Source organism: Lutra lutra, chromosome 7, assembly GCF_902655055.1.
Source record: "Lutra lutra chromosome 7, mLutLut1.2, whole genome shotgun sequence".
Classification (NCBI taxonomy): Eukaryota; Metazoa; Chordata; class Mammalia; order Carnivora; family Mustelidae; genus Lutra; species Lutra lutra.
Genome location: NC_062284.1, coordinates 133,347,998 through 133,375,133, shown reverse-complemented (window position 1 = coordinate 133,375,133; position 27,136 = coordinate 133,347,998). Strand labels below are relative to the sequence as shown.

The 27,136-nt window shown below is 44.7% G+C and overlaps 3 protein-coding genes across 11 annotated transcripts in view; 1 reads left to right on the top strand and 2 right to left on the bottom strand.

Annotated features, from left to right (window-relative positions):
* The window catches only part of DNAL1 (dynein axonemal light chain 1), a 74,864-nt gene extending 62,390 nt beyond the window's left edge, over positions 1-12,474 (top strand). For all 7 annotated transcript variants that reach the window (XM_047735465.1, XM_047735469.1, XM_047735471.1 and 4 more), the window contains 3 exons: positions 1,002-1,128; positions 3,293-3,433; positions 8,342-12,474. In XM_047735465.1, coding sequence (XP_047591421.1) covers positions 1,002-1,128; positions 3,293-3,433; positions 8,342-8,382 — 309 coding nt within the window. In that variant the 3' untranslated portion in view covers positions 8,383-12,474. The remainder of the gene's footprint in view (positions 1-1,001; positions 1,129-3,292; positions 3,434-8,341) is intronic.
* A 2,844-nt stretch (positions 12,475-15,318) lies between these two features.
* Positions 15,319-17,983, bottom strand: PNMA1 (PNMA family member 1). Its single transcript, XM_047735436.1, has one exon. It carries the CDS (start codon positions 17,176-17,178, stop codon positions 16,117-16,119), a length of 1,062 nt encoding a protein of 353 aa, XP_047591392.1. The 5' UTR covers positions 17,179-17,983; the 3' UTR covers positions 15,319-16,116.
* A 694-nt stretch (positions 17,984-18,677) lies between these two features.
* The window catches only part of MIDEAS (mitotic deacetylase associated SANT domain protein), a 68,751-nt gene continuing 60,292 nt past the window's right edge, over positions 18,678-27,136 (bottom strand). For all 3 annotated transcript variants that reach the window (XM_047735434.1, XM_047735435.1, XM_047735433.1), the window contains exons 10-13: positions 25,947-26,096; positions 24,605-24,817; positions 22,636-22,832; positions 18,678-22,242 (exon numbers count right to left, since the gene is read on the bottom strand). In XM_047735434.1, the coding sequence (XP_047591390.1) occupies positions 22,062-22,242; positions 22,636-22,832; positions 24,605-24,817; positions 25,947-26,096 (741 nt within the window). In that variant the 3' untranslated portion in view covers positions 18,678-22,061. The remainder of the gene's footprint in view (positions 22,243-22,635; positions 22,833-24,604; positions 24,818-25,946; positions 26,097-27,136) is intronic.

Below are 27,136 nucleotides of genomic sequence, written 5' to 3'. Positions count from 1 at the left end.
TATTTGACAGAGAGAGATCTCAAGCAGGCAGAGAGGCAGTCAGAGAGAGAGGAGGAAGCAGGCTCCCTGCCGAGCAGAGAGCCCGATGCAGGGCTCGATCCCAGGACCCTGATATCATGACCTGAGCCGAAGGCAGCGGCTTAACCCACTGAGCCACCCAGGCGCCCCTCTTTTCTTTTTTATAAAGAGAAATAATCATTATATTTGTCTTATGTCTATAAAGGAAGGAAGAGTCTTTGTACCACCATTGATTAATCTAGCATTTGAGATCCAGTAGGATCTTTATACCATAATGGAAAGCCTGTGGGTTTTAAGCTGAATTTTATACATCAAAATAAGAGGAAAAATAATAAAATAAATTCTGATTATTTTATATAAATAAATAAAGTAAGAGGAATTGATGAATAGTGGATGGTTAGATGGACAGATACGTGATAGGAAAGGGATAGTAGAATGTTAATGGTAGAGTCTGGGTCGTAGATGCATAGATACTTGTTGTAAGATTCTTCCAGCTTCTTGTGTTTGAAAATTTCTGTAGTAAATACTGAAACAAAAAAACCTGAAATTTAGACCTAGCTTTATTATTTGATAACATTGTGATCTTAGAAAATACCTTTAAGCTCTCTATAACAGGAATCAAGTAATCTACTTTGCCTATCTTAAATGTTATAAGGATCAAATAATAAAATGTACAGGGAGATAATTTGAAATCTATACAGTTCAATAAAAGTGATAAAATATTGCTGTTATTTCCCCTTTTGATATTTCAGTAGCTCTTCTTAGATCAGTTTGAAGAGAGGAAGAAAATGTTGTACTTGCCTTTTTAATGAGAAAAAAAACTCCCACATAGCCTTCAGCTCTCCTGCTAGTGGCCAGGTGTGTTTCAGTTCACTCTGAAGGCCATTGTCTTTATGTTTATAAGAAAGGGGACAGAGGAAAAGTTTTTTAAAAAGCTTGATGTTTAAAAATAAGCTTGTAAACCAAATTGCTTTCTTTTTCAGGAAGCAGTAGGGGACACATTAGAAGAACTATGGATCTCCTACAATTTTATTGAGAAGTTGAAAGGGATCCATGTAATGAAGAAATTGAAGATTCTCTACATGTCTAATAACCTCGTGAAAGACTGGGGTAAGCTGAAGCTGGCTCTTCACTGGCTCTTCTACCTCCTATTTATGGAAAATAGCCCAAATAGAGAACAAGATGCAAAATGGGGACATTTCTTTATATGCACACAGGGTTCCAGTCTTTCAGCTGAATGCGTGAAATTTACATTTAAATATTTACTTAAAGTGATTATAATTGAATAGATCCTGGTCCTATTCATCATGGAAAAAAATTATTGTCCAAAAGCTGAATGGAATCAGGTTTTTTTTTTTTAATTTTCATTTATTTGATACAGAGAGAGAGAGCACAAGCAGAGGGAGCAGCAGGCTCTCCACTGAGCAGGGAACCTGATGCAGGGCTCGATCCCAGGACCCTGCAATCATGACCTGAGCCAAAGGCAGCCGCATAACTGACTGAGCCACTCAGGCATCTTGCAATAATCTTTTTTTTTTTTTTTTTAAGATTTTATTTATTTATTTGACAGAGAGAGATCACAAGTAGACGGAGAGGCAGGCAGAGAGAAAGAGAGAGGGAAGCAGGCTTCTTGCTGAGCAGAGAGCCCGATGTGGGACTCGATCCCAGGACCCTGAGATCATGACCTGAGCCGAAGGCAGCGGCTTAACCCACTGAGCCACCCAGGCGCCCCATCTTGCAATAATCTTAAATAAAGTCTTTCTTTCCTGTCTACCTTTTGAATGGAATCAGTTTAAATTTAATAATTCTTGGATGGAAGATGTATTTGCCATCTGTATGACTTTGTTTTTTTTGTTTGTTTGTTTTCTCTTAAAGATTTTATTTATTTATTTGACAGACAGAGATCACAAGTAGGCAGAGAGTTAGGCAGAGAAGCAGGCTCCCTGCTGAGCAGAGAGCCCGATGCGGGGCTAAATCCCAGGACCCTGGGACCATGACCTGAGCTGAAGGCAGAGGCTTTAACCACTGAGCCACCCAGGCGCCCTGACTTCATTTTCTTACAGTGTATTATTCATTCAGCATTACTAAAGCCCTGTTCAGTGTTATGAACTGTGCCAGGCTCTTGAGATACATAGTTGAATAGGACACTGCCCCTGCCTTCAAGGAATTCACAACTTAGTGGGAAAGAGTGGTTTATAAACTAATAATTATAAAACTGTGTAATGAGTTCTTCCATAGGTGTGTGAATGCAGTGCCTTGAAAATTCAAAGATGAGGGGTACTTGGATGGCTTGGTCAGTTAAGCTCTGGAGTCTTGGTTTCAGCTTAGGTTGTGATCTCATGGTTGTGAGATCAAGCCCTGCAGGGTCCGTGCCCAGCAGGGAGTCTCTTTAAGACTGTCTCCGTCTCCCTCTGCACCTCCACTCACTCTCTCTATATATAAAATAAATAAATCTTAAAAGGAATAATTCAAAGATGAGGGGCGGCTGGGTGGCTCAGTTGGTTAAGCTTCCAATCTCGGGGTCGTGGGTTTGAGCCCCACATCAGGCTCCATGCTCAAAGGAGAGTCTGCTTGAGATTCTCTGTCTCCCTCTCCCTCTACTCCCTCCCACACACTCTCTCTTTCTCTCAAATAAATGAATATATATTTTTAAATTTTTAAATTTATTTATTTATTTATTTATTTTGATTTGACAGACAGAGATCACAAGTAGGCAGCGAGGCAGGTAGAGAGGGGGGGGGAAGCAGGCTTCCTGCTGAGCAGAGAGCCTGATGCGGGGCTCAATCCCAGGACCTTGGGATCATGACCTGAGCCGAAGGCAGAGGCTTTAACCCACTGAGCCACCCAAGCACCCCTCAAATAAAAATAAATAAATCTTTAAAAAAAAAAAAAAGAACTCGAAGATGAGAGAATGGGTAGAGACAAAAGCAGTTTGACTTAACCCACACTGATACAGTACAGCATAGAGAAGACCTGTTACTATCTTTGTGATTCTGAACCTCATCTTCTTTTCTTACCCCATCCTTAGGCTAGGATAAAGATAGAAGAGGTATGTCTTCTTTTTCCTTCCCTTTCAATAATGTCTTCAGAGAATGACTTCGTATGGTATAATTTCCCTTACTTTCTTCAAAATCTTAACCAACAAATCATTCTGAACGATTTGTCACAAACTGAGGGTTCTGAATAGTCACAAACACATACTAGAGTTCAACCCCCAAAATTGTAACAGGACAACTTGGCATTTTAATATGGAATGTGTTCCTTGTACTTGTAGCTGAATTTGTAAAGCTGGCAGAATTGCCATGTCTGGAAGACCTGGTGTTTGTAGGCAATCCCTTGGAAGAGAAACATTCTGCTGATGGAAACTGGATTGAAGAGGCCACCAAGAGAGTTCCCAAACTGAAAAAGCTGGATGGTGAGTGATTCTGGGCGAGTTTGGGCCAATGCTTTTTGGGTATAAGGATTGAATTTGTGACGTGGAATAATAAAAAGGAGCAAAACTAAAAAAGAAATAGCTTGTCCCTAATCTCCAAAGCCATTTCATTCCATAGGAAATTTTATAGTCTGGGGTTGAGCTAGGGTGAGATGAAAACCTTCTAGCATACTGAGACTGGTATAAGGTCATCCCTAGACCAGAAACTTTTAAGAAAGCCGGTTTTGTTCTCAAGTCAGATATTATTTTGCAGGATAACTAGACATAAATGGTAAGCAGTCTCTTTTTCACAACTGGACCAAAATTGTAGTTTTCGCTCTACCCCCACCCTCTAATTGTAGTTAACCAATATTTAAGATAGGTGTCAATGTTTGTAGATATCCCTGACTGATTGGGTTCAAGTTCCAGTTCTCCCACTTAATAGCTTTTTCGTTATCATGCTAGTTAATTAATTTCACCAAATCTTTTTCTTTTATAAACTAAAAACTGGAAATGATAATAGTCCCAGACTTCTCTGGATCTTACCTCCTCCCAGGAAGTCAGGCAAGGATCCCAACTGTTCCAGAATCAGGGAAATAACCTTTCTAATCTGAAGAGAATCACTATCCCCCTCCTTTATTTCCACATCATTCTGCATGTTCTCACAAACTGTCTTCCGGGAATCTTCTTAGGCCTTTCAAAGACAAAAGCCGGTAAGTCTGACGGTCTTTACTTTCCACATGCCCCTGTAGCAGTGATCCAGAGCCAACTAGGCTACCTGATTGAACGGAGAGAAAGAAAAATATTTAGAAGAAACAAATAAGCAATATCCAGCTACGTAATCATCATCATCATCATCCCATGTACCAAATACATATTTGCCCTATTGTCTTTTTTTTTAAGATTTTTTTTTTAAAGATTTTATTTATTTATTTGACAGACAGAGATCACAAGTAGGCAGAGAGGCAGGCAGAGAGAGAGAGAGAGAGGAGGAAGCAGGCTCCCTGCTGAGCAGAGAGCCCGATGCGGGACTCTATCCCAGGATGCTGAGATCGTGACCTGAGCTGAAGGCAGAGGCTTTAACCCACTGAGCCACCCAGCCACCCTGCCCTATTGTCTTTAACACCATACCCATACTGACAGTCACATCCAAATCAGAAGGACTTAGCTGTCTGTGGTTGAGGCTTCCTTGTCCCTCAGCCCTTCTCTTCCCTCTTTACCACCCCCACTGCCTTGTCATTCTTTTTTTTTTTTTTTTAAAGATTTTTATTTACTTGACAGACAGATCACAAGTAGGCAGAGGCAGAGGCAGGCAGAGAGAGAGAGGAGGAGGAGGCAGGCTCCCTGCCGAGCAGAGAGCCCGATGCGAGGCTCGATCCCAGGACCCTGTGATCATGACCTGAGCCGAAGGCAGAGGCTTTAACCACTAAGCCACCTGGGCGCCCCTGCCTTGTCATTCTATCCTTTCTGTATGCTTTGTCTCCCCATCGCTCCCCTACTACCTCTCTTAGAGCCTCACTACGCAACCCTTTTATCCACCCCGGCTTACTGCAGTGGTTGTTCTTCAGTGGGGCCGCACCCCTACGAAGATATCAGATACTTTAGAATCTCTGCGGAGAGAGTAAAGAGGTCTCTATTGTTTGAAAAATTTCACAGGTGATTCCGGTATGCCTCCCTGGAAGATATTTGCTCATCTGTCCTCCAGTTGAGAATTATGGATGTGAAAAGCTCTTAACTATCTATTTTCCTATACCAGAAAGTTTTAGCAGCTTGACTGACATTTAATTGACACACAGTTAACTGCCCATATTTCAAGTGTGTAATTTGTACATTTTGTTATACATATACACCTCTGAAACCATCACCACAATTAAGATAATAAATATATGATGGTGACTCTAGTTAATAGTACTGTCTTACAGCAACTTGAAAGTTGCTTAGAGGGGCGCTTGGGTGGCTCAGTGGGTTAAAGCCTCTGCTTTCGGCTCAGGTCATGATCCCAGGGTCCTGGGATCGAGCCCCCTCATCGGGCTCTCTGCTCAGTGGGGAGCCTGCTTCCTCCTCTCTCTCTGCCTGCTTCTCTGCCTACTTGTGATCTCTGTCTGTCAAATAAATAAATAAAATCTTAAAAAAAAAAAAAAAGAAAGTTGCTTAGAGAGTGGTTCTTAAAAGTTCTCACCCCCCCACACACACAGAAGTACTTATGTAAGGGGATGAATGTATTAACTAACATTGTGGTAATGAGTCCATAAAATATATGTATATCAAATCATCACTTTCATACCTTAAACTTACACAGTGCTATCTCAGTCATATCTCAATAAAGCTGAGGAAAAAAGATAATAAACATATGCATCACCCCCAGAAGTATCCTCGTGCCTCTTTGTAATCCCTCCTTCCTGGTCCTTGCCATCATCCCTCCCAAGGCAATCCCTGATTGCTTTCTGTCTCTATAGATTAGTTTGAATTTTCTAGAGTTTTATATCAGTGGAATCATGCAGAATGTTTTCTTTTTTCCTGGGTGCATATGTAGGGGTAAAGTGACAGACTTATCTCCAGAGAGGTACAGGAATAATTGGGAAGAAGCAAACAGGTGTCTAAGATACTGGTAATGTTCTATTTCCTAAATTGGTGGTGGGTATATATAATCATTAGCTTTATTACTCCTTAAATTATTTATACTGCATTTATATGAATGAATATTTCATAATTAAAAAATAAAATTGAAAAAAGGAGGTAGGAACGTTAGAGTCTTTAACTTTAGCTTTTTTTTTTTTAAGATTTTATTTATTTATTTGACAGATAGAGATCACAAGTAGGCAGAGAGGCAGGCAGAGAGAGGAAGGGAAGCAGGCTCCCCACTGAGCAGAGAGCCTGATGCGGGGCCCGATCCCAGGACCCTGAGATCATGACCTGAGCCAAAGGCAGAGGCTTTAACCCACTGAGCCAGCCACCCAGGCGTCCCGAACTTTAGCTTTTTAACGTTCATCTTTGGTTGGATTCTAGAAACCATTTAAAGTCATTTGTCTTCTTTCAGGATTGCATACAGGAAATAAAACCCTTCCCTTAAAACTGGAACAGAACCCCCCCATGTAGACCTTGAATAGACCAAGCCACAATGTAGGCTTTTGGACCAAGTATTGACCTCAAGCCAATCCAAACAGCCCCTAGGAGAACCAGCTTGGTCTACCCTAGTAGAATAGATGAGAACAGAGATAGCTACAGCTGCTCATTTGCCTACTTTTGCTTCTCTTCTGTTGCTTATAAGCAGAACTGGGGAATCTTAAAAAGCTCGAATGAAAAGAATAAGGCCAAATATTAGTGGGACATGGAGAACTAGAACTCTCAGACCTTGCCAGATGGTGATATAACTTGGTATAACCACTTTGGAAAACTAGCATTATCTATGAAAGCTCTACATACATATCCGTTATGACCCCACTTTTCCTCCTAGCTATATACCCAAAAGAAAAGGATATATAGGGGCGCCTGGGTGGCTCAGTGGGTTAAGCTGCTGCCTTCGGCTCGGGTCATGATCTCAGAGTCCTGGGATCGAGCCCCACATCGGGCTCTCTGCTCAGCAGGGAGCCTGCAAAAAAAAAAAAAAAAAAAAAGGATATATATGTTTACCAAATGACGTGTATGAGAATGTTCATAGCAGCACTATTTTAATAGCTATCAATTGGAAACAACCCAAATGCCCATCAACAATAGAATAAATTATGACATATTCATACAATGTAATATTAAACAGCAATAAGAAAGAATGAACTACAAATTTCGCACTGTATAGATGTGTCATGCAAACATAATGTCGAGTAACAGAAGCCAGACACAGAATGTATATTATGCCATCCTGTTCATATCAATTTCAAAAACAGACAAAATAACCTGTGGTGTTGGACATTAGGATAGAACATGCTTTTTGTGGGGGATAGTGAATGGAAGGGGGCCTGAGGAAGTTTTGGCGGTTCTAATAATGTTCTCTACCTAATCTGGTGCTGATTACCAGATGTGTTCACTTTGTGTATATTTATTGATCTGTACGCTTATGTAATTTGTGTACTTTGGATGTTATACTCCAATAATACGTTCACTCTCCCCCCGCAAAAAAATGCTGTGGGGAGTACCGGGGGATTGAAACTCCGCTTGCTGACATAAAGAACATAAATGTTCATTACGGAAGGATCACAGAGGAAGAGGCACTGGAATTGGTTTCTTATTAAGGGTGGGGTTTAGATGGAAGGAGAGTTGTGGGGTGGGGGGACATTCCAAAATGGAGGAACTCTGTTGAACAAGGCTCCAGGGGTAGGAGTGTGCACAGTGAGTTTGGGAGACAGTGAATTGATCAGTTTAGCTGGTGCAGAAGGTGACTGTCTGAGGAGTTAAGACAGAACAGTGGATCGAGGTCAAATTGTGGGCAGGCTTCAAATGCCAGTGCTCAGAAATGGGTGGCCCTTGGCTCAGTGACAGCCTGTAGATGTGTCCCCCCCACCAAATTTGTCCCTATTGTTTAATATTTGGGAGAATAATATAAAAATTCAGATTTCTGGCAACACTGGGATTGTATATTTTATTGTGAAAAATGAAGAATATTTCTTTGTGTTTAACATACAAAGTTTTTTACTGTGGATCGGGCTTTATTTTTCTGCCTGGCACCTGTAACCATTTCATTTGCAACTCTGCATTTGGGGAGCCATATTCATAAGTACTTAAATTAATCCATTTGAGAATTTCCCTGAGGGGCTTTTTGGATAATTTGAAATTAAGGAGATTATTTTATGAAATTATTTTTATTATGGCACACTTCTTAGCATCTCATAGCTTCTCAAGTTAATAGGAAAATATTTTCATTTAGAATTTTAACAATCTTTTGAGAATGACCAGAAATAATTTTCTTTTTCATTTTAGGTACCCCAGTAATTAAAGAGGATGAGGAAGAAGATAACTAAGACCACGTTTTCTGCTTTGTGTTAACTTATTTAAATGTCATAAGAAAAATAGATAAGTTTTGTATAATTGTCTATTTTAAAGATTCTGTGTGGGGCAAAAGGTTCTTCAGATAAAACAAATCTCTCATTCCTATCTTTTTTTTAAACCTATTGAGTGTTTCTCCCCCCAAACGGTAACACCAACTTCATATATCCTAGTACTTTTTTTAGAAACTCAAGTTCTCAATTTTTTGTCTTCAGTCCCCCAGTTTTTTGTAGTATGTGGCCCCGTCTACAAAACTTTTATAGACCAGTCACTTTTAACAACAAAGAACAACAAATACCGTTCTTTATTCAGCTTGGTTAGGGTTTTTTTTTTCAGACCAGGCATTTAAATATATATACTTAACTTTTGAATCTGTAGACCATCTTTCCTGAAGGTCCATGTCCTTATGACTCAGAAGCACAAATGTGATATGCCTTTGGTTTAGAAGGCACCACAGTGACAGGAAGGTTTCCTCTTAGAAGAAATACAGAGCAGTCCTAGAACAAAGACTCCCAAAGTCCAATTGGAAAAGCTGTGGTGAAAAAGGAAAAATTAATATCTTGGAGGCCTTATAGCCCATGTTATATTTACTTATTTGTTTTTCTAAAAAATGTGTGCATTGTCAACTGGAATTTAGCTTGTGTTTGCATGCCTGGCCACTTGAGTCACTGTGCACAGTCAGTCATGCTGTGGTCTGGGTCAGTGGTGAAAATGACGTCCATGATCATTCCTTTGACCACTACTGTGGTCATGTTATTCATGTGGACCTGACTTTAGGCACACTTTTTGGTTTATAGTCCCTTATATGTTATATAAGGGAATATATGTAAACAGTAGTTATATTTGAATTCCTAGTGTAAATGTTGGCTATTCATATATATCAGAATTTTCTCCAATAACTTTGTTCTGTTGACCTTCATGTTGGGAGAAGTGGTTGCTATAAATAAGGATATAGAACTTAAAAGACTGCATCTGATACCTTTCAGTAGATTAAATTTAGAATCTCAAAATATATTTTTAGAATGTTTCTAAGTTAGACAGCTCTTAAAATGAATTATGTAAGTGATTACGGAGGGAAAAGAGAAGAGATATTTCATTATGGGATCCCAGGCAAATGGCAATATTTTTGGAGATTGCCTTCTCTATGAAGCATGGTAGGTGATTTAACCTCAAAATTGCAAAGCAATAGTTGGATACAGAGCTTAGAATTTGTAAGGGAAAAAAAAAATCCTTTTGGAAAGTACCAGGTATAGTAGTCAGTAACCAGAGGAAGTTCTTAGCAAGTCATGACTGAATCACAGATTGCAGAAAAGAAGTCAGAGGCGCTCTGCCAAATTGTGCCTAAAGTCCCTCAAACAGAGACTGATTCTTATTTCCCCATTTACTTGTGTAAAATCAGCCAGAGGGGAGAGTCAGTTTTTTTTAAAAAGTGATTGCATAGTCCTAAGTTTCAGAAAATTTCAGCTATCATTTAAGTGGGAATTACATGATTTCTCTGAGTCACTCTGATCTAAAGGGACCACTGCTTTGACAATCAATACTAAGTATAAACAGCAAGAGGAAAAATGAGTCCAACACTTTTTTTAGCTTCCTTTTTGTTCTTCCTCATAATCTGACAGGAAGAAATCTTTACTCTGGCTTATACATTCAAAGCCTTTGGGTACTTCTTTTGTGAACTGTAGACAATGAGTATTCCCCATGGTGATTTTTAAGTCCCCCAAACTAGGAGGGAAGACGATCTTCTTTGGTTGTAGTTTACACTTCACCCAGTAGGCAAGCTCGAAGCCATTTTACGATGTATGGATATATTTTCAAAAGTTACTCTGGAAGTGAATGTAATAGGAAGGGATGACTTCATATTGAATCTGTAAAATGGCTTACAGTGTTGATGTGTGGTTTTCTGAATTTTATAATATAGAAACTAATTTTCTCTGCTTCTCCTTGTTTCTTAATGTCTTCAATCACTAATAGTTCTCAAAGAAATGAAAGGTGCTTTTCTGTGTCCATTTCACACAAAATTCATATTTAGTTTCAGCAAATATTTGAATGACTTCTGTGCATCCTTTTCATGGAGTTAAAACCAGAATCCATGCCATTAGAAAATGGAAGATAGGATGTAGGAGTACGTTCTGAACATTCTCTCCAATCATTCCTTAAATCATCCTTTACTGTTGCAAATTTAGCTGATATTAAATCCCTTTGGTTTATGGATTAGATACTTGACCTACTTGGAATGGCTTCTCTCTGTGCTCCTGGTTTAAAGCATTATGCCATTTTAGTGGCTCATTTAAATTTCTTCTATTCTCATAATGATGGTAGAGCTCTAAAATCAGTTCAGTATTTTAATTTTTCACAGGTAACTTGATTTTAGTCTACAAAGAATTCAACTTTTCTGTGTTCCCTAACTCTAAGCTTATGGGTATATTACCTGGTCAAGACCTTGAAAGGTTTTTGTGTTCTCTGTTCATAGGATTTTATTCCTTTAAATCAGAGTTTCTCAGTCTTGGCCCTATTAACATGTTGGGTTGGATGATATTGTCCTGTGTATTACAGGATGTTTAACAACATATCTGGCTTCTCCTCATTAGATGCCAGTAGAACCCCCTGCTTAGTTGTAACAACCACAAATGTCTTCAGACATTACCATCTGTCCCTTCTGGCAGGGGCATAGGAGCAAATCTGCCCCTGGTGAAGAACCAGTGCTTTATACTAATATTCCTTTTGTCCAGGGTGCATTATTTTCACTCCGTAGTCACATATGCCACCTGAGTTATTATATGCGAGAAGGTGTCGTATTTAATAATCATGGGTGGAACGAAAATGTTCCTTGGTGTTTTCCTCTTTGGTAATGGTCATTTTAATAATTTTCATATAACACTAGAAACTCAGGGCTGGAAGGTTCAACTTATATTTTTCAGCAGGGTCTCAACTTCTATTTCTTAGCACTCTTGCTTTTCTTAGGACAGTAATTATTAACCTACCTCTCTCTTACTCTAACAGAACTCAACTTTATGGTAGATTTTTCTTTATCTCTAAAGTTGAACTTTTTGAGTGTACTTTTAGAAAATGGGTCATTCTTTTAAGTGTTCATTCTTTAAATGTTCCTTCATTGTCCACTAATGCATAGAATTTTCCAGACTGTAGCAGTCATTAAATACAGAAAAGTATTATATAAAATTTGGCAAAATTTGGCAATCAGATGTGAAAGTTAGCTGGTATAGACACCAATTTTGAATGTGATCAGAGGAATGTCTGATCATGATAGTTGGTCACTAACTCGGTATAGTTATAAGATACTTAAATGTGGTTCTTGTGAGGAAAAAGAAATTTTGGCTTGAATAGATGCTTCTTCTTATACCTTTTACCAGTGGTCTGAAGTAGAGTAACAGAGAATAAGAAATGAATCTTAACTGTTGACTTATTCTCAAAATCGGTGATGTGTAAGTGGAATGGAAGATTGTTTATCTCTCTGACCCAGAATCTTCTACCTGGGTTTTTCTTAAGATTAAATGGAAGAAGTGTAGGGTCTAGAAAGGTTGGATTTAATCATTAACTTTTTAAAAATTGATGTGTGTTGGGGAGGAGGAGTGTCAAAGTATCGATCATATGAGTAGTTAGTGTCTCTCTGACTGCAGTCTGTCAGTTTGTGAAGACCTTACTTTGTAAGTATTGGTAAAGGGAGGAAACTAACTGCTGAAATGAAAGTTATTCTTTAACTGAAATTAATTCCCTTGGCACACATTTTCTTTATTTAGGTGGCTTAATGGGTCTGTGAAAAATTAAATACTTTAATAAGATTCGGTGTAATGGATTTGGTGCTTCCGTCACAGCTAACTTGACCGTATTCCTTTATCTTCACTCCGGCATGAGGTTTTGGTTTTTGTTTTTGTAAAACCATAAAATAGGTGCAATTAAAAAAAGGGTGTGTTTTAAAAAAAAAAATCACTGAACTTTTAGAAATCCCACATCTAAATCTCTATCCCTGCCTTTTTATAAGCTAATGACTACAAAGGAAGAAAACTGAAAGAAAAAAAAATGAGACAGAGTCTTACTTTTTTTCTAAACTATCTAAACTTTCTCTTGCCACTTGGAGAAGTCATAACTGGATTCTAGTAAATTTCCCATATTGGGCTAAAATAGAGGGGAACCAGCCAACCAAATTCTGATCCAGCAAATTTAACAAGGAAGTGGGGGAGAATGAACTATTTTGCAGTAGATTTGCACTTTAAAATTATAAACTGGATGTTGGTGGAAAGTACTCCCAAAGGGCAGATAGGTAAATACCTAGCCTGCACGTGGATATTGGAGAATCCAACTTCGTCCTTGCTCGTTCTAAGCCCACCTGCGCAGTAGTTGTCTGTTGACATGATCAGAGTCAGGATTTCCCTGTGTCCCTCATTGGTGTCCTCTCCCACATCTGCTACATTGACAGTCGTCCCTCTGGGGAATGTGTCAAGTAGAATGCTCTCAGAATAGAAACTTCGTGAGTTATCTTTCCCACATCTAGATTTGCAAAATTAATTTAGATGTTGGTTAAATTAAGTTGTGGCTCGTGTTACAAGGGCGGGAAGTTCTTTGCTTCTTGGATCTGTCACAGGGTACCTGCCTCTGAGGTGCTATCGCCTAGAGGGATCAATTCCATCAGGACTGGTGAGTCAGTAGCTATGGAGAATACACATATAGCTAGCTACTTCTCCCAGGGTGTCAGTCGTGATAACGAGTATCATTCCAGAATCTTTGGCTTCTAGAACCAACTCCATTCTGAAGAACATTTTAACATCTATTAATACTTTGGTAATAATCTTTTATATGCAGGAATTTTGTAGCATGACTTTATGACTAAACTTATTGTGTTAAATTATTTAGAAATGTTGAGTTTCTGAATGTTATTTTGTGAGACATGTTTTAAAATAGTAATAAATTGTGTTATTTTATAAAAAAAATAATTTGTATCTTTTTTGGTTATATGACCCATTAGTTTTAGCTAGTACAGAGCAATGACATGAACTTCCAATGACATTCAATTCTGAAGAAATTTGGTCTTTGGATCAAACATTCCACACAGCTTGTGTGCGTGTGTATGAGAGAAGTGGGGGAGAGATTGACTCATTTCTTTATGCTTTTTTTTCCCCCTATAGTTCACCACCAATGGCAGTCTCCTCTCCCAGTTTTGTAAGACTTCACCATAAGTTCTCTGGGCACCGTTTCAATGATTAGTAGCCTGGAAAGAGTGCTTCCCAAGACAGCAAGTTACTACTGCATGTGACAAGTCCTAGTCTTCTCCTCACTAGTGGTATAGGAGGTTAAGATTGGTTAACAGGCCCCTGATGTGTGGTCTGGAATAACCTTACATTGGCCAGCCCCTTTGTGATACATAAGAAATAGGGAAGAGCCTAGGTATGGCCGTAACATTATATGCTGTCTCAGCACGTATTCTGCGCTATCGGCTGAATATAATTTTGGTCTCAGAATGGTACTGTAGTGCAGTTTCTACTTCTTTATTCCACAGTTCTTTGGTTTTAAGGATGTTTCTTGCTGCTATCCTCCTTTAAAAAGCAGATTTTAGTTTCTGAGCCTATAAAGAGAAACCTTAATTCAGATTTGAAACAGCTCATTACTTTTAGTTCATTATTTTCTAGACTAAAGGGTGGATGTCTAGAATCCTGACATGTATACCGTTATATGTATTGTATTAAATATATATGTATGTATATGTAGATATATAATTGTTATATATAATAAAAGAATCCTAAGTGTAACCCTCCTTTCTAAAATTTAGTCAACTCTGCAGCTGTAAGAAGATGTATCCCTATGTACAGACGTAGAAGGATGCCTGCAACATTGGGTGAAAAAAATGAACTATTTTTGTTATGAATGTAGTGTGTGTGGGTAAGAATGTGTGTATACGTGTGGTGGCCAGTTGGTGTGAAGCGGCAGTGGGAGCACGTGTGTGTATGTGTGGAGAGATGGAACGTATGGTTGGGGTGGAGACTGCTGCAGTGTATGCATGGGGGTGCGATACGATGGAGTGCTGCGGGGGAGGTGGGAGTGGATGTGTGTGTACAGGTAAGATTCTAAGAAGTAAGTGGGGTGCGTGTACCCAGTGCCATGCCGCCAGGGTGATGGGAATGAGTTGGGGAGTGGAGGAATGAGGCCATGTTTGGTGGGGGAAGCAAAGACTCGGTATCTGTTGTGAGGGTCAAATATGTGGAGATCTCTGGAGAGAAGACTGTGAGTGTGGAACAGACCTGACATGGCAGATGAGGACCTAAGTGAGTGTACAGAAAAATCTGTTAGACTGTATACTAGTATTAGCCTTTATAAATAATTTTTGCCTTATGATTGTTAAATAGATTGGCTATAATTTTAAAGCCTTGTTACTAGGGGAAAACCCCACTGAACTCTTATGTTCATGTAACCATTTCTGGATTTATTGGGATCTCAAGACAAAACATCTTCAGTCACTGATTCTCTGCAGTCAAACATGTTTTTAAACTGTCCCTGTTTATACCATTTTCATATAGAAGGGCTGCTATAAATCTGAAACATTCATTTTAAACAGGTATGAGGAATTATTCCTGTAGCAAAACATTTTTAGCTGAAAAGGTATTTAAAAGGAGAGAAAAAGCATTGCTAGATAACATCCTGAGCCTCATTTCGGGATTTCTTAACATTATATAGTTAGTATTTACTTATGTCTATTTAGCCTTCTAACATTTGCCTGGTAGAAAACGTGCAAAAATGGAATACATCAAAAAGTTCTGCAATTTAAACTTACATAGTATGCTACAAAGCTTAAAGTAACTGGTTTGATTTTTTTTTTATTTTTTAGTGACATGGGGAAGTCTTCCTAAGAGAATATAGAGCTTAATTACAATGAAATTTTGTATACATGTCAGAAAAGACAACAGAATTTTTTAAATTCTTTTATTCATTTACATGTATTTTGATAACTTCGAATTTAGAACACTTAGCATGAACAAGAACTACTATTCAATGACAAATATTTGAAATGGGGGAACAGATACTGTAACCGGTTCTTATTAGCCTCCCCATGCAATTTATATCTGTATCTTGTACAGAGAAAAACTGATTTACATAATTCTAGAACTGCAATATTTTTCTAACACCCCATTCCATAGTCTCAGAATACTCTTCAATTAAACTGATCCAGATGTTTCAAGATGAAAAGAAATTCGCTTTGTTTGAATAACTAAATAGCATCTAATTAAGTCACATTTCTTTCCATTAATGTAAATGAGGAGCAATTTACTGTAAACACAAAAAACTACTCACGGTATTAGTTAACAACAGCTCCTGTATTTACTGAACACTTCTCGTGTTTGCCAGGCCCTGCGCTGAACATCTGAACATGCAATTTCACATTTAATTGCCTCAATGGGAAGTGTCACGAATTCACATGTTTTTTTACAACTGAAGTTTGCCACAAGGACAGCTTGCACTGAGCACCTGCGGACAGGTCTGTACTCGCACTGCAGCCAGTACCACTCCGTTGGAGCAGCGAGGGGTGCTCACTGGCGAGGCGGTACTAATGTTACACGAATACCCAGGCCTGACTCCCCCCGCCCCCCCCCAAAACAAGAGAACATGGCGAAGTCTTTACAACTAAGAGACACACCTGTAAGACAGCACAGAGACAAGGAAATCGGCTGTGATCTACATCTGCACTACAGCCCCACTCCTGGGCCTCAGAAGTGCCCCTCCAGGCCTAACTGCAGGAGGGCGACCTCAGCCTCCTCCTCCTCCTCCTTGGCCTCCTCCTCCCGGATCTGCACCAGCAGCTGGAAGAGGTTGGGGGCAGGCCCTTCCCCAGCCCCCGTCAGCCACAGCTGCCTTCGGATGGCCCCGCTGTGGTTGGCGCCTGCAATGACCTGCTCCAGGCGGGCCTGGTTCACGTTATCTTTATCTATGGCCCCCTTCTCCACCACCTTCTGCAGAAGAGGCTCCAGACGAATGACATAGGCAGACAACTTCTCTCCCGGGTTCTGGTAAGTGTTCAGAAATCTGACCTGCGCGTCCCTAGAGCTCTCCACGCTGCCAAACACCTGCTCGAGCGCCTTCAGGCATTCGGCAGTGGTTATGGAAGGGTTGTTGGTCTTGAGGATGCGGATGACATCAGCGGCAGGGCCTCTAAGACTCTCCATCAGTCGCCGCCTCTTTTCTAAATCAGACACCTGCCACTCCTCTAAGACCTCATGAGTGTGTTCCAGCCAGGGATCAAAGGTCTCCTCCCCAGGCCCCGGGATGTCCCTCCCCGAGAACAGCGTCAGCTTCTTGTACCATATGGACTCAACAAGAGGCTGAATAACGTTATCCAAAATATAGTTTAGCATCTCTGCTGGCATATCTGGGCCTGGGGCCGGAGCGGGGTTCTGAAAGCCAAGGACGCGGGCAACATCTTGCACGGTCCACCCCTCTCTCGCTAGGAAGAGGTGCAACCTTTCTAAAAACTCAGCATCGGAAGTCGGGGGTTTAAAGACCACTTTCCAGACCCCTCCTTTCCCCGGCATCTCCCTGGGGATCGCGGCGTAATCGACAGCGCCAGTGAGCTCTAACAAGGCTGCTTTCGCATTCTCTTCCCTCCAAAACATTCTCCCAAGCACTCGATAGGGCACCTGGGGCATCGCAGCCTGGAGGGTCTCTTCGATTTCAGCCTCATCACAGTTCACTGGGATCCCCCAGACCAGCAGGGCTCTCTGGGAGTTCACATCCATCCCCCTGCACCAGTCCTCCAACAGTGTCATCGCCATTTTCCCAACTCTCACGGGCCCCAATTCTATAAATACGGATTAGGCTGTGTCTGCCTGTGCTCTAGGACTCAGAACAGCTGCCAACACTCGCCCCAATATGCCCGAGGGAGGCAAGCTTCACGCGATCACAATTAACAAATGACACCAGACTCCTGCTCTTGTCCCTTCGCTGCCCGCCCCCCAAGTCAGTCCGTCGGCTCGTTCTCGGAGCGAAGCCTCGGGGAGGCTGAGGCAGTCGGTCACGCGTCCGCCGCCACCTTGCGTCTCCGGTCGGGGTCCGCAGCCGGGGTCTCCACGCGCAGGCAGGGGGTCGCGTCGCGGCGAAGAAGGCGAGGAGCGAGGGCGGGTGGCCAAGGCTGGAACCGCGGGGCTGGAGGGGACCCGGGGTGTGGCCGCGGGGCGTGGCCGCCTTCTCCCTGCAGCCGGGACGCGGGGCACCCGCTGCACCTCCCGGGAGACGATCCAGCGGCGTTCGCGGTCGGAGGTCGGCCTTCAGGCGGAAGAGCGGCTGCTTTGCAGACGAAGGCTGTGTCGTCCCCGAAGGAATAGACAGTTCTGAGGTCTCGGCGGCGGCGGCGGCGGCAAGGCCAGCCCGCAAGCGGCTTCCTTGCAGACGCGGTAATGGCTCCAGGCGGCGAGGGCGTCTGAGGACGGAGGACACAGGCCAGGGACAGGACTCGCCAGAAGGCCGGGGAAACGACACTGCAGGCGGCGGAGGCAGGGGCGGGCAGGGGCAGCCCTGCGCCGGTTGCAACCGGCTGCGGCGGTGTGGCGCAGCTCGGCCACCAGGTCGTCCGACCCGCAGCCCTCGGAGGCGTTCCTGCCGCAGTGGGGGGCGGGGCCGGCTCCGGGAGAGCCTTTCCGCCAGGTCCCGCCCCCGCGGCTGAGCGTAGCCATGGCAACGGCGGCCTTGAGGACGCGAGTTCCGCGCGCTCCCGCAGTTGGCGGGGGTCGAGCGGTTGCCATGGTGCTAGCGAGGCGCTCCGGGCACTGCTTACTCTGAAGGCGCATTTCCTTTTTCACATTTTCCATAATTTTTTTTTTTTTTGTAAACAAAGCACCGTGTTTAAAAGAAAATTCAGGAGTGGAGTGAAGGTGACGTCCGTCAAGGCAGACTGGCCTACCGCTGCGTAGGAAAAATACCGTCTTGAGCGCCGCGGCTTCGCTTGTGCCACCTGATTGCCGTCTGCACGCTCCGTACTTCATCTCCACGAAACTAACACGTGGGAAGTGTGCCTTGTACATATTTTTGTGTGAGACACTGAGTTGAGGCTTTTCCTTGTCTAAAATTTTGTAAAAATATCTGTCTTTTCAGGAATCTTTGTAGCCAGGCAAACGCTAGCTTGTTTTTCCCGTCCTGGCATCGTTTGACAAAGAGGTGATAAAAGGGAATCTTTATGGTTCAAATCTGTCAAGTAATCCCCTGCAAGCAAAACGGGGCCACCCAACCTCAATCCCGGGTGGTGAAAATCTCCCCAAAAGAACACAGAATTCAACTCTGAATTTTTAAAACCTTATTTAATAAAAGGTTTAAAGATACAGAAGAACATTCAAAAGTAAATAAGTTACATAGGTACATTACAATCACATCCGCAAGATTTACTTTAGTGTGTTATTTTTTCTTTTTTATAAAAAGCACACAAAAAATAAAATCTTCAGTCTGGTCTATCACAACTGTACAGCAAAAGAGGTAATATTTATATATATATATATACACTATTTTAATATGTAACAGTCTTTTTAAAAAAGGGTGCCACAGGCAGCAAACACACAAAAGGCAGTGTCTGATCATTTTTTTTCCAAAATAAAAGGAATATACTTATTTATATGCTATTAAAATATTTGTACAATAATTACAGACTGTCAAGGCTGTTCCTGTGCTGTCCCCTCCAAACAAGGCCTTCAACTTAGAGACAAATGAGGGAAAGTTGAAACAGCTGCAAACTGTTAGAGGCAAATATTAACACAGCAAAATATGGGGAGGACATACAATTGTTTTATAAAAATATGCATACTTCCTGTAAACCTAAGGAGTTAGGCTTGCCAGTCTGGTAATAAATACCATTCGAAAAAAGCCCCAGGGAAAATATATTTAAATAGCTGAGGCTTGAGTATGTGTTGTATTCCTCCTTCATCTTAACATCTGGCACATGAGAAGAAAGAGGTCAGGTCACTGAGGCAGTTAAATATAGGGGATCTCTTTAGACATAAGCAACATACAACCTCTGTCAGGGGTAGAGGGGGTGGCAGAAGGGATGAGGGTGTACCTTAGCTGTGAGGGGGGCTGCTGAAGGCATGGAGGACAGTGTGCTGGAGCACAGTCTCCTTGGGTGGGTAAGAGACCTCAGAAATGGTCTGGAACACAGGCACTAGGTTAGTTTCATGCCCTTAGCTAAGTGTGGATGGAGACTGGAAGATGGATATGGGAGATGGTGTGGGGAAGGCATCAGAAAGCCGGAGGTGTTTGTCATTTAACTTCTTAAAGCAAACAGCTCTGAATAGAAGACAGTAAGAAAAAGAATTAACAGAAGACGAGCCGATTGTGTTCACAGCGAGAAAGCACCATAAAGGATATACCTGTCCCGACTCCTACGGGCTGCACCTACTTTGTTCGCAGATCACTTGCAACAATGGCATTTGCCCGCTACACGTTTTAACTTTCACCAAATATTCTAGATAGGACTCCATCATGGAGCACGAGCCCTCCTAAAATACAGTGTCTGGTGGAATTAATACAGAGGTACCAGCTTGATTTTCTCCACCAACATTTACCCAGTCTGGTTTCTATGAGCTTAGAAGAGGAGAATCACTCTCAAGGAAGCAGGTTTCCTCTTACCATGTGTCTACAGAGGGGCCTGAAACGAACTACTACTGAAATAGAAAAAACCTCGGGAAACATAAGTAGCACTTTGGGGCGAAGCTGCGAAGGCACTCTTATTACACAAGTGATTGAGAAGACAGCCTGAATTTGCCACCTTCCCGTTTCCGGAGGGTATACCAGATTTTCGCAGTCTTGGGACCTTGAAGAAGCCTTTGGGGGAAATTAACTGGGAACTTGAAGATCTAGGTAGCTTCCTGGAGTCTGGCAGGGAGAAGAATTTTGTTACTCCCATCGCTGGGGTCCTGAAGAACCATATTAATGCATAAATGAATGCTGAAAAACACCTGTTAGTGCATAGTTTAGAAAGAAACTCCCTCCCCACTCCCTATCAGACAAGGCGCCTTTTGGCTATCTCATAAGGAGAGTGGCAGAATTTTTAGCTCCTTCCTAACCTGCTGACCTGTCATATACTTGCATTCACTTGTAACTTTTAACACAACTAAGGCTGAATAACAAGATCAGAAAAGTAACTCAGCCCTCCTATAGGACTGGCAAGTGCTGGGGCCCCTGGAAACTTCCAGCCCTTCACTTCAGTGACTCCATGCCAAATATGGCTTCAGTCAAGCCAGAAACAAAGGCCAGAATCCTGGCTTCCAGCCAATCCCCTCAGGCAACTTGAAAATACAGCTAGAGAAGAGGTAGCAATTAAGAACTGCCTTTGATCTCCCTTGCTTCTGCTAGTCTTTGTGTGGCTTTGGTGACACCTTACACCGTTCTACCCTCTTTCAGTGCTACTATCACTCCTAATGGCAAGAGCTTCCAGAGCAATGAGGTGAGGGACCTTAGGGTCTTAGGAATGGGGCGGGGGGGGGGGGGGGGGGGGGGGGGGTTGAGGATGCCAAGAAGGTGCCTTGTTTTGGGATAAATGCACTTGGGCCTCTGTAAAGCAGGAGGCCCCTGGTCCCTGAGAGGATGTTAAAAATTAAATATTACGAATAAATAAATAGCTCCCAAATGACACAAGTCAAGGAATGAAGGCTCCTGTCCAATCTGGTTAGGAGACCTCCCCCTCCCAGGGAAGGATCCAGAAATCTCCAGCATGCAGGACTGGGGGCTGCGCTAGACCAGATGGGATGGGAATAGAGGGGAGCTGCCAAGGGCAGGAAAGAGGCAGGGAAGGAACTCACACCGAGGGGGAGCAGGCTGGGCCCCGGATAAGCTCCCTTTGCAGCCTCCAGGGCCCAAAGGTGTTTGGCAAAAAGGTGGGAAGCAGGAAGAGCCAAGGTCTATCAAAGAGCTCCCTCCAGCCCAGTCCCGCAGCTTCCACTCTCTGCACCCTTCCTAGCCCTCCCGGCGGCTCCGGAGAGGAACGCTGCCCCACCCCCACCCCACCCCCATTCGAGAAACTGTTCAGCCCCAGCAGGCTGCGGGCCAGCAGCAAAGGGACAGGCACCTGTCCTCTGACCTCTAGGCATTCCGGCAGCTTTCCTCCCAGAGGAGGTGGCCGGAGGACTGGGTCACTGGAGAGGCGTAGGCCTGGCCATTGTCATACAGACAGCACGGGTACCAGGCTGAGCTCCCTCTCAGCGAGGACGGCCACACTCCCTCCAGGGGAGTCCCTTTTGCCGGGGCCTTGGGGGCAGGACCAGTGCCACCTCTGACATCCTCGGGGAGGGGAACCACCCTGCCAGGCTCTCCACGACCGACCGGACCGAAGGGGTGGGGGTGGGGGTGTGGTGGCGGGGACACACAAAGAGGAACTGAAGAGGCTGCGCGGTGGCAGAGGTCCCGGTGTGGGTGGCGGCGGCGGTGGCGGCAGTGGCGCCCCTCCCGAGGGGCAGCCCCTGCAGGCGGGGACCTTCGGTTCCAGGAGAGAACTGGATCCTGTAGCCCTGAAGACTGCTCCTGGGCCTTTGATAACTAACAGAGCCGTTTATTGTCTCGTTTTGCAGAGCGGAGTCCGCGCCGTCTCTCGGCGCTCCCTCTGGCTGCCCCTGGGGGCTGCAGGAGCTCGGGCCGGCCGCGGGGCGCCCTCTCGGCCGGGCACCCCCACCCCGGGCCGTCAGCCCCGCTCCCCCGCGCCGCTCTCCTCGCGCAGGGCCGGCTGGTGGGGAGAGTTGGCGGCTGCGGTGGCCGCAGCAGCCGCCGCTTCCTTCTCCTTCTGCCTCAGCGCGGCGGCCTTCTTCTCCTGCTCGGCGTGGCTCTTCATGTGGGCGCTGCGGCTCTTCACCTTGTAGAACACCCTGCGGCCGGGCAGGAGGGGCTCAAATCAGACGGCCGGCCCCACTCCCCGAAACCACCAGGCCCGACAGCGCGCGTGCACGCGTGTGTTTGTGCAGTGTGCGAACGCGCACCCCACCGGGGTGCCCCGGCCCTGCCTGATGGGCTCCGGCCACACGGCCCACTCACTCCCACCCCTATTCGAGGGGAGAGATGGGTTCCTGACTGAGCACCATCATCCCTCTCCTCAGAGCCGCCAGGTGACATCACTGCCCTAGAAACCCTCGTTGCCAATCAGAAAGCAAGGCGAGAGCTCCCACTACCTCTGCCCTTTCCCCTGGAAAGCCGCTTTCCCTGCCTTCCCCAGGGGTGGCCACTCTGCTAGGTCCCAGGGGAGGCAGGGCCCACCATCTTACCTGCCACATTTTTTACAAGGGAAAGTGTTCTCCTGATTTTGGGTCTTGTTAAATGTCTCCGGTTTTTTCTTCTTCTCTGAAAAAGGTAGTGCCCTCCGTGACTTCCCAGCGCCCTCCCTTGGCTTCTCTGAGGCCTGGCCACCAGCAGACCCAGGGGCATTGGATTCATGGCTCCGGAGGATGAGGACGTCATTGGCCTGGAGAGGATCAGACAAGGACAGGTGAGACTGGGAAAGAGAGTTTCCTGAATTCTAGCATCGCAGGGAACAGAGGGCTCTTGAAGGTCCTACGCTCCTGCCAAATGGCCTTCTAGAATCTACTTGAATCTTTTCAGTGACAACGGACTCACCTCTTTTTGGCAGCTGATTCCAGTCTTTGGCCAACTCTTCCCCCCCCCCCCCGCCCCCTGCCCAAGGATTTTTACATTTTTATTTATTTGACAGAGAGAGAGACAGCAAGAGAGGGAACACAAGCAGGGGGAGTGGGAGAGGGAGAAGCAGACCCACCACTGAACAGGAAGCCTGATGTGGGGCTCGATCCCAGGACCCTGGGGATCATGACCTGTGCCGAAGGCAGCCGCTTTAACAGCTGAGCCGTGCAAACGCCCCATGGCCAACTCAATCTTTACAAAGCTGTTGGTACAGCTGTTCTGTGGGACAGCCCTAGCTGCCACAGGACTTCCCCATGCATCTACCTGATGGGGAGGCCTAGATGTCTCCATTAATGATGTCTGCACGTCTGCAGTCATTTAGCCCATTCATTCGTGCCTGAATTCCATAAATGAGATGCAAGTCCACGCGCCTATGCCAGGTGCTGGGGATACAGAGGTGACAGACAGGAACCCCTGCTGTCAGAGAGCTCACAGTCTAGTGAACGGGACGGACAACGGGAGCCACTGAGGGAAATACGAAGCAGGCGAGCAGACGATGGAGAGCAGAGGACCGTGGCACAGAGCTGGCGAGGTGCTGCTCAGGACATAGAATCATGGGCCCTGAGTCAGGGAAGCCTCAGATGGCCATCGAGAGTCATGTCTGTGCACGGGCTGACCCTCACAGGGAAGTATTCACAGAAGTCAGCAGAACTCCATGCAGCTTGTGCACAGAGCACAGCACCCGGAGAAGGAGCGCAGCCAAGTCTCCAAAGGGAGGAGACAGCTGCGAGTCTGCCGTCTGGGCTGAAAGCACAAGTGTACAACATACTTGTTTTTTGTCAGTTTTGTTTTTTTTTTTTTTTAACTCTCACAGTAGTTCCCTAATAGGCCCTTCCCATCCCTACTCTCTTTGGGGGCGCCTCTCCCTGACAAGGAACACCTCTGGCTGGTACATCCTGCTTCTTGGTCTGCGACAGAGTGGACGGGGCCTCATTATGAGAATCACGGGCAAGTTACTCAGCATCTCTGAACCCAGTGTCCTCTATCTTCCAGGTACGGGTTAACACTTTATGGGGTTACCGTGAGGAATCAACGAGAAATAATGGGCAGGAGGGCATCGTGCGGAGAACACATGTGAAGGGCCGTTCTCACGGTCTCAGCTTGTTCTTGTCAGATATTCTTGGTGGGGACACAGCTCACTCAGGGGGAGTCTGCCTGACCTACAACTCATAAATGCCTCCCCACCGTCCCACATGCCTTTAAGGTCTTCCCATAGCTTTCTTCTTGAGTCTCAGATCCAGACACAATATACTATAAAAATTAATAGCAGACTTTGGAGTCTGGCTGCCTACTAGCTATCTTACCCAGGGGCCTCAATTTCCTCATCTGTAAAATGGGAATAATGACAGTACCTACCGCACAGGGTTATGAGAATTAAAGGAATTAAAAGCATAAAGTACTTAGAACATATCCTGCTGTGGCAATGATGATCGATGATTGCCATCACCTTGTTCCTGTTCTGCCCTCCCTCCCACACCTCCAGGCTCAGCTCCAGCCCTCCTCCTGGCCCTGGACTCCTCCAGCGGAGGTCACACTTACCGACTCATTGGCCTGTAGTGTCTGTGTGGCTTTGACAGCCGCCGCCCTCCGGCTTCGCTCTCGCCCCTCTTCCTGCTCTCCCTTCTCCGGGATCTCTGGCACTTCCTCCTCTCCCTCCTTCCTGGTCTCCTTTACTTCCCTCTTGGGCTCCAGCCTCTCTTCACCTGGAGACTCTCTTCTGGGAGGAGGCACCCTAGGGAACTTCTGGGAAGTCTACAGGGGACAAGACCAAGGGCAGTGAGCCTGGAGCACGGTTACACAGCCGTACTACCCGGATTCTGACCCAGCCAGAGGCCACTAGCCCCTGATCGTCCTGCTTGCCTGGCCCTGCCCGGCCTCCTGTGCTACAACTCCATTTCCTGCCCCCTCTGGTCTACCTAGGAAGGACGATGGAGTCTTGAGCCCCGGAGGCCCTCAGGAAGAGACCAAGCCCTTGAGACTAAATTAAAGGCAGGGAAAGGGCAGGCCAGTCCAAGACACACCCTTCAGCAAGGCAGTCTGGTGGGGCCAGGCAGCAGCCTTAGCTGCAATCCTAAACCACCTCTGTCATGCTTTCGGGACCTGAGCCCACTTTCCACCTGCACAATGGGGACCAAAACAATCTCTCCTTAGTGCAGCATGTCAGCAAGTGTGGACTTTGAACCCCAAGATGATGTCAGGTGGATACATGGGCAGAGAATTAAATAACATCCGCTCTTCAATTTTCTTTCAATCCCGACTGTGTCAAGGACAAAGTTTTGAGTCGGGTCTTAACGTGTCTCTTATACTTCTCCAAATTTCATTAAACAGAGATCAGGCCCGAGACTCGGAGCCTTGGCAGGTAAGAGTATCTACCCAGAATTTAATAACACTGTTTGATTTTCATTATCTATTTATTTTTAGTGTACCTTCTATGGCAACAATACTGGTTTTCTAGGACTGTGATACAGTGTTTCTCTTCTGAGTAAGAAATGAGTTGACTGAAAGAAAAATATGAAGTAGTAGCACAGGTGGCGTGTGATAGTGACACAATCAGTAGCAGTGCTGCATAGCTGGGCAACAGGGTTAGAGATTTGCCATGAGGGGACAGTAAGTCAGGGCTGGTCCAAGCACTGTGGGAAAACTCCCGAGGTTCTGCACTGACAAATCTATTATTCCCATGACCCTGGTAGACAGAGAGGGGAACCTAAAGGTCCAGGTCCAGTGCCCAGGATATTAGCTCCCTGGGGCGGTCAGGGACACTGCCTTCCTCTCTCTACCCTCCAGGGACTTCCAGAGAGCTTGGCCTCAGGCTCCCAACTCAGCCCCTCGCCCCAGACACAAGTCAAGGCTCAAAGCAGCTGAGGCTTGGGAAGGGAGTCACCTTAATATCCACTTCAACCTCTTCCTGGGCCGACTTCTCATCACTTATATCCACATCCCCGAAGGTTAGCGTCCCATTGCGGCCAATTTTCACCTGCTTCTTGTAGGTATAATAGAACTCCACACACTGGGCCACCGTCTTGGTCTGGATCTGGTTGGAAGACAAAACGAGGTCAGAGCTCCTGGTTTAGCTCCCCTGCCTGGGGATACTCCAGTCTTTCCCATCCATGCATGTCCCCCCTCAGCCGCAGCAAATCCTAAACCCAAGAAACCCAGGAAAGACAACCATTTCTCTAATGCCTATTCAGAATAAACCGCTGACCAATGCTTCAGCACTATTAAAAGGGGGGGGGGGAAGGCTAAAAAGCTAAAAAGCAACATGAGGACATTGGGAGAGACCTGAATAGGGATTGCATATTAGAGCGTATTACTGTATCAGCTTCAATTTCTTAGGTATAAGGATGGTATTGTGGTTTTGCGAAAGAATATCCTTATTTTTTTAAATTTTCATTTTTTAAGAATATCCTTATTTTTAAGTAATATTTGGATCAAGCATCACGATGTCTGTTACTTTTTTTTTTTTTTAAGATTTTATTTTTATTTATTTATTTGACAGAGAGAAATCACAGGTAGGCAGAGAGGCTGGCAGGGAGAGAGGAGGAAGCAGGCTCCCTGCTGAGCAGAAAGCCCGATGTGGGGCTCGAACCCAGGACCTGGGATCATGACCTGAGCCGAAGGCAGCGGCTTAACCCACTGAGCCACCCAGGCGCCCCTGTAACTTACTTTTAATGATTAGTTAAAACAGAGGAAGAGGAAACAGAATGTATATAAATGTATGTATCGACAAAAAAAGAGAGAGAAAGCAAGCGTGGCAAACAGTAACAACTGGGAAATGTAAGTGAGGGATACGTGGCTGTTCACTGTGCTATGTTTTCAATGTTGCTCTAAGTTTGAAATTTTTCAAAATAAAAAGCCAGGTTGAAAACAGTCTGGACACCATCCACACTCAGAGCCAGCCCAGACGTGGTAACACAAACTCCCTTCATTGAGCCGGGCAATAGTATCCTTCCCCGCCAGGGAGCAGCAATAGACAGTGAGGTTAGAGAAATGGTCAACGTCCTAAGTCAGAGAGGGACTCAGGGGAGATAACAAGAAAGCTCTGGAAAACCTGAAAAGGAATCAGAAGGCCCA

What these genes read in the sequence shown, in the direction of transcription:
- PNMA1 (XM_047735436.1), bottom strand. Translation starts at nt 17,178, where the DNA reads ATGGCGATGACACTGTTGGAGGACTGGTGCAGGGGGATGGATGTGAAC.